The 9,902-nt window shown below is 46.9% G+C and overlaps 1 protein-coding gene and 1 non-coding gene across 2 annotated transcripts; both read right to left on the bottom strand.

Annotated features, from left to right (window-relative positions):
• Nucleotides 1-573: 573 nt before the first annotated feature.
• TRNAL-AAG lies at nucleotides 574-654 on the bottom strand. Its single transcript has one exon. It is a non-coding gene; the product is annotated as a tRNA-Leu (tRNA).
• Nucleotides 655-2,177: 1,523 nt separating this feature from the next.
• Nucleotides 2,178-5,258, bottom strand: LOC119275193 (AP-3 complex subunit delta-like). The gene has a single exon (XM_037555996.1). It carries the CDS (start codon nucleotides 5,175-5,177, stop codon nucleotides 2,409-2,411), a length of 2,769 nt encoding a protein of 922 aa, XP_037411893.1. The 5' UTR covers nucleotides 5,178-5,258; the 3' UTR covers nucleotides 2,178-2,408.
• Nucleotides 5,259-9,902: the final 4,644 nt, after the last annotated feature.

Here is a 9,902-nt window from a genome sequence, read left to right as displayed (position 1 = left end):
CTTTACAACTGTCTACTACAACAAGTTTTACCCGGTTCTGATGAGGGGGGACACTGGTCCTATGGGCCCTTAGCACGACGACTTTACAACTGTCTACTACAACAAGTTTTACCCGGCTCTGGTGAGGGAGGGACACTGGTCCTATGGACCCTTAGCACGACGACTTTACAACTGTCTACTACAACAAGTTTTACCCGGTTCTGATGAGGGGGGGGCACTGGTCCTATGGGCCCTTAGCACGACGACTTTACGACTGTCCACTACAACAAGTTTTACCCGGTCTGGTGAGGAAGGGACGATGACGGCGGCGCACCTTGAGTCTGCTCCAGTGATTGTAGTCATCGATATGTTGTCTATGAATCTGGATGTAATTTTCATTATTTCTGGTGTTCGTTGATTGTCGTGACTGATAGATGAATATAGATTGAATTATTTTCCTGGAAAAAAAAGGAACTAACTATACAGATTAAAAAACTCCGTGTCCGAGTTTTACCCATATTGTTTGCACGTGAATCTAGCTAGCATTGGCACGTAAGAGCAGAAGTTTAAAGAAAAACTGAAAAAAAAAACTAATGACCAGAGTGGGATTTGAACCCACGCCCTTTCGGACCAGAGCCTTAATCTGGCGCCTTAGACCAACTCGGCCATCTGATCACTCTGGCATACATTTGATAGAACCCTATATATTTAACAAACTTGTACTAACGTAATCGTTGCCCATGATTTCATAGGCCTTTCTATATCACTGCGAGGACCTATACTTCACATCGAGACAGTCGCCACGCCAGTCGTGCACTTTCACGGCCCCATTTGCTTGAATTGATCCATATGATCTTTTTCTTCTTCCTTATTTCTAGGGAAGGCATGCATGCGTTCCATCGCTGTAACAAATCTTGTGTCTCATGCCTGTAGCTTAGAGCTTGGCATACCGGCCATTCATGGCGCGGTTGTCTGTTGCTGCGTTCAGCTGGACCGGTGCTTGCCCATCTGTTCCGGTCGATAAAAGAAGTGCTTCCGCAGCTGCAGCCATGACAAACCCATCACGCGAAAGCCCTTTGGCAGAGCGGGATCAGGTGAAGTCCCGTGAGGCCATGCCCTTCATTCTCCTGCACGGTCGGCGTCCTCAAGTAGTTCTTTTTAGAAAACATAAGCAAACTGTACCAAGTCCGCAAATAGAAATAGAAAGGCCTGCAGATTGGTTGCATCTCGCATTATTCAGTTAGAGACAGCGATCACAGGCTCGCCGGGGGAGAGGGTATTGCGAGCGAAATTGCACAAATAAAGCCCTCAAATTAGGTTCTACGATCAAGAAAAAGAGTACCTATAATCACGTGAAAAGCGTGGATGCTTATGCAGAGACAGGGACATGATTCGAACCTGCGGTCTTCAGGTCATGAGCCTGATGAGTCGACCAACTCCTCGGGGCGGGGAGGGGGGCATGGAACTATTTAAGTGCTTGACGATGAAAATATAAGAAAAAAGAAAATGCACAAAAAGTGAACAACACATCAACGTATTCTCTTTCAACCCAAGGGCCTCCCTTCCCCAATTTTCATTTCCATGAAAACTGAACAACAACCAAGTTCCACATCAAGATAACCATTCTGTCAGGTGGCACAAGCCACACAGACTGACCTCGCAATCTCCAAACCATCCTACAGCTACACTCAGCCTCAAGAACCAAAACACCACAGGAGCCAACTCAATTCTCAAAGACCTCAAATAGAACAAAACAGAGCTCGGTCCTACCATCAAGAACCTACCAAGTTCACAGCCACCTTGCAACATTTGACTTACCATAGGCCTCCACCCTTTTCGACGATGGAAGATTTCAACTGCTACTAGCTGAAACTTTTTTGCCCCTTGTCGTTGCGCCTTTTGCGGGTTTCGTCTATGTATACCAGCCCTAAAGGTCAGCCAACAAAAATCCTGAGAAACTATACTGCTGTAAGATCAAAAGGGAACTTTTTGTTGCAGTGCGCAGCATTTCTTGCTTTCAGATTGCCCAAAGCACAACAGAAATTAGCTGTGCATCCTTACCATAGAACGCTACACAAACAGAAATAAAGTGTCTATAGGTTATTTTTCCTCACTAAACAAACATCTATCACTTCCCACTCCACCTCTTTTATTTACCACGTCTCTAGTCAAAATACTCTTTTTAAACACCAACCACACACAAAAAAAAATCTTTGATCTTCACTGGAACTTTCATGTACCACATTTTCTTAGATGGTCATCTAGTTTAACTAGCCTTTGGGATAGTATACAAAGACCTAACAGAAAATTTACCAGAAGAGGTTAACATCCATGTACACCTATGTTCTTCCTCGTTCAAATGAACATTACAACACATCAACTTGTATTTCGTAATTGTAACGTACCAAGCAAAAAAAAAATCTCGGCAGCTACAGAAGGAAATCTTGAACAACCGGAGCTTGAGGTGCAACATCAGGCTGAGTACTAGGTCTTTCTCTGTGCGTATGTTTTCCTTGACGATGCCCACTCCTAGAAGAGGTTTTATGCTTTCTCGCCTCTTTCCTATCAATGTCAGGAGGTGTGCTCTTCTCTTTAGTAAGATCATGTTGCTTACTTGTCCTAGAACTTGAAGTAGAAAGGCTTCCAGTATCAGCATATATGTTCTGTATCCATTGAGAACTAGATTCGCCAGTGTCCATTTTTTTGCCCATGCCTTCCGACTTATCTGCAGCCTTTAGAATATTTGCACTAGTCATCATGGAACTTAGGAAATCTTCGCCATCCAATTTCACTACTTTTGGTCTGGACCTCATGGCCTTCAATTTTTTCCCAGCAGATACAGGCTGGACAGTCTCGGATTTATCCTCCATGGCACTTGCATTCTCAACAGAAAGAAGAGGATCATTGGCACGAGGGTAGTTATTTGCGTCATCCTCAGCTTTTCCTGTTGGGAGATAGTACATCCCATGCCGTTTACGGTGCTCAAAAAGAGAAGATGAATCAACTGACACTACTGCAGGCTCATCTCTAGTCTCTACAGAATGACAGTTGCGAGAGATAAAAGAAATTGAAGTTGACAGAGTAGTGTCATCTTCACTTAAAATGTCAGCAAGTTCAGACAGATTTTCATGCAAGACAAGATCCTCAGGAAGGGAAATTTTCTTCTGGGCATTCACAGAAACAGGCCTTAATTCCTGAGAGAATACTGTTTGCATACTATTAATGAGCTCCATGACCCGGTTATGCTTGTTATGATCACTGACCTTCCTTTCCTTCAACTCCCAGATCTCTCTTAACAAATGGACAAAACCCATCAGGTTGCGTGCCCTCTCCAGGACCTCAACTTCCTTGGACTCAACAAGTGGTCCAACCGTTGTTTCAACCAAGTTAATCATGTAAACTATTGATTTGTTTGAAAAGGGGTCGTTTTTAGCTGTGCCTGGCATAACGATTTGTTCTTCAGCAGGACGAATTTCAGACTTGATTCCCCTGCTAACAGTTTGATCAACAGCTAACTCATCAAACACTATATCCGATTCCTTGTTTGAATCATTCGAACTCTCTACATATAAATTGCAACAGAAGGTGACCACTTTAAGTACTGCCTGGATGTAGACAGCTCTCACTGACATTGGCAAGAGGCTAGTCCTTGGCTGTGATAGTGCCTCAACAAGCTCAACAGGATCCTTGCTACAATCAATATACTCACCAGAGACCCATGCAGCAGCAGAAAGAACAGAGCATAGGAGATTGTTCCCAAGCAAAGCAGGATCAATTAGGAGAGATCGAGCTGAACGAACAAGCTCTGGCCGTGCATCATGCACCCTAAGTCCCACATCAACAAGCTGGCGACCAATCTCATCCCCCTGCACACAATGCAAGCTCCTAGCCATATCTGCCAGTAGCGAGACATACCAATCAAAATCTGATACCAGCTCATATACATTGCGCCCACATGCTGCTAGGACGGCCCCAAGAATATCATTTGCAAACTCTGGGTCTGACCTTGCGGCATGACTGACCAGCATGCCAGCAATATCCATGACATTGTTTTCATCAACCATTCCCATCATAAGGTGCAATGCCTCCCTGCGGATGTTTGAATCAGCATCACCCAGTGACAGGGCAATCACATCACGGCTCTCATTGACAGTTGATGCATATGCTGGGCCAAGCATACCAAGTGCCAAGAGCCCGAGATAGCGCAGGTTAGGATCATCAGAAGCAGCAAGGAATTCCTTGACTTTCCCAATGGCAAGGCTCACTGCAGCGCCATGCGCGGGTAGTGCAGTTAGCACTGTGCGGACACACTCGAATGTCAGCGACATGGCTGAAGAACGAGTGAGGAGCTGGCAGACTGGATCAACAATCCGTGCGGCCAGACGCGACTCCAAAGGAGCCAGCCTAGCAAATATCTTGAGCACCTTGATGAGCGCCCAGTTGGAGCGCGATGTGGTTAGCAGATTGTAAAGGTCAGGCGCGAGAGGCAGGAATGGGGCCACATCAGCCGGCGGCGCCGACAGCTCACAGAAGGCGGATGCAGCCGCAGTTGACGCCCGTGGGTCGGACGAAGCAAGGCATGCCGCCAGCGGCTTGAAGAGGACCGGCACACCAGTAGACGGGGAGGCGGCTATGATGCGCGCTGCGGCTGCGATAGCGCGCGGGCTGCCACGGGACAGGTGGGGCACGAGGTCGTGCGCGAGGTGGACGGCGAGGTCGGGCGCGGCGGCTGCGGCGGGGGAGGCAAGGAGCTGGAGCGCGAGGGCGCATACGTGGTGGGAGGCGGCGGCGGAGGTGGAAGGGGAGAGGTCCTTGTGGATCTGGTGGGTGGCGAGCGGGAGGAGGGAGAGCGAGGCTGGGTGGAGCGACAGCGAGGCGGCGAGGTAGGCGAGGCGCTTGTGCGGGAGGTGCGGCGAGGCGAGGAGCTCGATGGCGGGGAACGCGAGCGGGTGGGAGGCGACGGGGACGAAGTGGAGGGAGGAGAGGTAGGTGAACTTCTGGAGCGCGACGGCCTTGGTCGCCGCGTCCGGGGCGCGGATCTCGCGGTGGATCTCGGAGAGAGCGCGGCCGACGGCCAGCGACTCGCCGGCGGCTGAAGGGTCGGCGCGGAGGGACTTGACGAGATCGTCCAGCGAGCGCTGGAAGAGGGTGTCCACCAGTGACGGCGCCGTCGACGGGGCCGACGGGGCGGAAGCCATCACAGAGGTGGGAGAGGGATGGTTGCCTGGTGGATCTGTCCTCACTGCGTCCGCGCAGGTTTGGTCGATCTCATTGCAACGATGAGGACCTAGTTAGAATAGCGAAGAGAAAAATTCACTGTAGGTTAAACTTGAGCCGGTTGACAGTTTAGTACCACTACTTCAAAATACCCGAACTACGGTCCATATATTTGCGCAAGGGGTTCGCTTTGGTTCGTATGTACGATTTCGTGTACGTATTTGCTGACTTGTCTGAGTCAGCGGCCGCCAGCTCGGTTTGACCGCCACCTGGTCATGTCTAGGGTGAATACTAGTCCATTTGGGTTTTTTTTTTTGCAAAATGGTCGTGACCATTAAACCAGCCCACCTGATCGGACCGCATTAGCTCGCTGTCTCCCTCTCCTCCCGCACCTGCTCGATGTCTCCTCTGCTCCCGCACCCTCTCTACTCGTCGTCGCTGCCGAGGCCATCCTCTAAGCTCGTCGCCGTCAACGACGGCTCCATGAGCACGTCGTCGGACGCTGAGCCGCCGCCGTCCGCGCCATTCGGGAGGGGCCTGCGCGACGTCCCTCTTGCTCCTTCGCGTCGCCATGATGATGCCTCGCCTCCCTTGTACGGTACGTCGTTGTCGCCAGCAGCTCCGTTGCTCGATCTGTCCAATTTAGCTCTCTTAAAGAGTTCTTAGTCGCATCAATTGCGCGTACGAGCTAGGGTTTGGGCGTTCGTTCAACTTCCTGGCGGATTGGGTGTGGGTGATAGGGTTTTAGCAGTTTCTTGATGAACTTAGTGGCAGGTCAAAATAGGGCTGCTTCCTGTGTTAGGATGGGGGGTTTGCAGTTGATGGCCATGTTTGAAGAGATTTGTAGCGGTTAGGGTTCTTTCTCCCCCATTTTTTCATGGGTCCAGGGGCCTAGAGTTTAAGCAGTAAAGGTTGCTTTTAGTGTCAGTGTTAATTGGACCAAAAATGTTTTAATTTGCAATTACATTAGGTCAGATTTACCAAAAATGGTTGCTTTATGACCTGTAAGATCATACATTTGTTAATTGAAGGCCAGGAATTTGTGCTTTTCTCTTCTCAAAAAGTCTGAATTTTGTACTGTCTGAACCTTTCTGTAGTCTGAAATGTCTGAACTTTTCAACTTGATTGTTTTGCAGGACCCTTAAGCAACCACTTCTCTGTTGAGGTCATACATGGTGGCTATTTTCTGTGTGTTGGCAAGCATAGGGATTATCACAAAGGTCACTCCATTTGGTATGATTACTGTAACATAGATAATTGGACACCCAATGTTGTTGCCAGTCTAGTTGAGGAAATTGGATATGAGTTTGAGGGCAGGATCAGGGCTTATTGGTGTGCTCCTGGATTGACACTGTATAAGAATGGATTAAGAGAGATCAAGATAGGGGACAACACTATGACAGAAAACATGAAGGATTGTGTTCTGAATGGCAACCACTTCCAACAGATATTCCTTGATCATAATGAGAGCATGAGATCATTTATATCTCCTGTTCCTATTCACTCTGATGATGAGGATCCTTCAATTGTCAGGTTTAGTGGCATTAGGCCAAAGAAGGAGAAGGCACACCAGCAGCAAGTGGAGCAGGCAAAAAAGCAGCAAGAGGAGCAGGCTGAGCTCACTCTAGTGGAACAGGAGCAGGCTGAGCTCCCTCAAGTGGAATAGGAGCTGCCTCAGCATGATCAAGAGCATGAGCAAGATGAAGTAGAGTCAGAAAGTGGAGCAGAGTCAGAAGAAGATGATTTCATACCAAGTCCACCCCAGCTAGGAACTACTTACCTTTCATCTCAGTTTGGGTTTAGGGCCAGGAAATCATGTAGGTTTTTGAATATGGATGCAGCAGACACAATTGGTTGTTTAGTAATGCAGGATTCAGATGAAGATTACATTCCACAAATTGTTGATTCAGGCATTGATCTGCAAGATGATGATGACTTGTTTGACAAAAATGTTGATTGTGAGAAAGGCAAAGGTAAAGCAGTCCAAGAAGAAGTTGATGATCCTAGTGAAGATGTGGATATGTGCCTGCCATCTTCTGATGAAGATAAGGTGAAGCTGAATTTCAAAAGTTTTAGAGAGGAAGACCTGACTAAACCACAGTTTCAAGTTGGCCAGACCTTTGGATGTAGCGACCAGACCTCAAACAGTCTGATCTATGTGCATCAGTGTCATCCCTGGGTCGGTAATGCTGACACGCACAGTACTTGAGGATTTATAACAGAGTAGCAATCACACACTTATTACATCGAATGTCTCAAAAGAAAACTTATTACAGTAAACATGGCTTAAGGCCATCTAAAACGATAACAGTGAAAGGCTTGGAAGATAAAATGAGTCCATCAACTCCAACGGCATCACTGAGTGAAAGACAACGACCTATGGCTCCTTACTCGTCGTCTGAAAAGTCTGCAACAAGAACGTTGCAGCCCGAAACGGGTCAGCACATGGAATATGCTGGCAATGTAACACAAGAGAGTAATGAACAGAATAGTTGCTATCACTACATGCATATTTGGCTGGTGGTAAGCTCTAGGGTTACAGCTTTGCATAAAGCCAATTTTTTCCTACAACAAAGGAATAAATTTTATTTAACTATCATGGTGGTTGTTGAACATTGAGAAGGTTCCTCCAACTCAATCCCAATTAAGCATCATCATTAAATCCAATCAAATTATAATAAGGGTGATCAGATCAAGATGATAATCCAAGAACTAGATACAAAAACGTCCATAATCGGGGACACGGCTAACCATGATTAGTTTATACACTCTGCAGAGGTTTGAGAACTTTTTCCCACAAGACTCGAATACATCCATGGTCGGAGATTCGAGACACAGTCTTTCTGAAGCATTAACTCTCTACTCTGGATAGACAGTACCACCTACTGAAGGAAATATGCCCTAGAGGCAATAATAAAGTTGTTATTTATTTCCTTATTTCATGATAAATGTTTATTATTCATGCTAGAATTGTATTAACTGGAAACATAATACATGTGTGAATACATAGACAAACATAGTGTCACTAGTGTGCCTCTACTTGACTAGCTCATTGATCAAAGATGGTTAAGTTTCCTAACCATAGACATGAGTTATCATTTGATCAATGAGATCACATCGTTAGGAGAATGATGTGATTGACTTGACCAATTCCGTTAGCTTAGCACTTGATCGTGTTTGTTTACTGCTATTGCTTTCTTCATGACTTATACATGTTCTTATGACTATGAGATTATGCAACTTCTGAATACCGGAGGAACACTTTGTGTGCTACCAAACGTCACAACGTAACTGAGTGATTATAAAGGTGCTCTACAGGTGCCTCCGATGGTACTTGTTGAGTTGGCATAGATCAAGATTAGGATTTGTCACTCCGATTGTCGGAGAGGAATCTCTCGGCCCTCTCGGTAATACACATCACTATAAGCCTTGCAAGCATTGTAAATAATGAGTTAGTTACGGGATGATGTATTACGGAACGAGTAAAGAGACTTGCCGATAACGAGATTGAACTAGGTATTGAGATACCGACGATTGAATCTTGGGCAAGTAACATACCGATGACAAAGAGAACAACGTATAGTGTTATGTGGTTTGACCGATAAAGATCTTCGTAGAATATGCAGGAACCAATATGAGCATCCAGGTTCCGCTATTGGTTATTGACCGGAGACATGTCTCGGTCATGTCTACATAGTTCTCGAACCCGTAGGGTCCACACGCTTAAAGTTCTATGACGATCAGTTTTATGAGTTAATATGTTTTAATGTACCGAAGGTAGTTTGGAGTCCTGGATATGATCACGGACATGACGAGGAGTCTCGAAATGATCGATACATAAAGATTGATATATTGGAAGCCTACATTTGGACATCGGAAGAGATCCGGGTAAAATCGGGATTTTACCGGAGTACCGGAAGGGTTACCGGAACCCCCGGGGGCTAATGGGCCTTGTTGGGCCATAAGGGAAAGAGAGAGGGGCCGGCCTAGGGCAGGCAGCACGCCCCCCCTCCTTTGTCCGAATTGGACTAGGAGAGGGGGGCGGCGCCCCCTTTCCTTCTCTTTCTCTCCCTTCCTTCCCCCCTCCTAGTAGGAGTAGGAAAGGGAGGAATCCTACTCCTACTAGGAGGAGGATTCCTCCTCCTGGCGCGCCAACAAGGGTCGGCTGGCCTCCCCCTTTCTCCTTTATATACAGGGGCAGGGGGCACCTCTAGACATAGAAGTTGATCACAAAGATCTCTCCCAGCCGTGTGCAGTGTCCCCCTCCACCATAATCCACATCGGTCATACTGTAGCGGTGTTTAGGCGAAGCCTTGCTGCGATAGTTTCATCAACATCGTCACCACGCCGTCGTGCTGACGAAATTATTCCCCGAGCTTCTACTGGATCGTGAGTTCGCGGGACATCACTGATACGTCCATTTTGCATCATGCTTTTATATCGATATTTATTGCATTATGGACTGTTGTTTCACTTTATGTCATAATACTTATGGCTATTCTCTCTTATTTTACAAGGTTTACATAAGGAGGGAGAATGCTGGCAGCTGGAATTCTGGGCTAGAAAAGGAGCAAATATTAGAGACCTATTCTGCGCAACTCCAAAAGTCCTGAAACACCACGGAACATCTTAAAATAAATAAAGAAAAATCCTCGCCAAAGATGAAGGCCAGGAGGCCCACACCCTGCTCACGAGGGTGGGGGCGC

Source organism: Triticum dicoccoides, chromosome 1A (assembly GCF_002162155.2).
Source record: "Triticum dicoccoides isolate Atlit2015 ecotype Zavitan chromosome 1A, WEW_v2.0, whole genome shotgun sequence".
Lineage (NCBI taxonomy): Eukaryota > Viridiplantae > Streptophyta > Magnoliopsida > Poales > Poaceae > Triticum > Triticum dicoccoides.
This window is presented reverse-complemented; position numbering and strand designations above follow the sequence as displayed.

Excerpts from the sequence above, each read along its gene's own strand:
- LOC119275193 (XM_037555996.1), bottom strand. The coding sequence starts at position 5,177 with ATGGCTTCCGCCCCGTCGGCCCCGTCGACGGCGCCGTCACTGGTGGAC.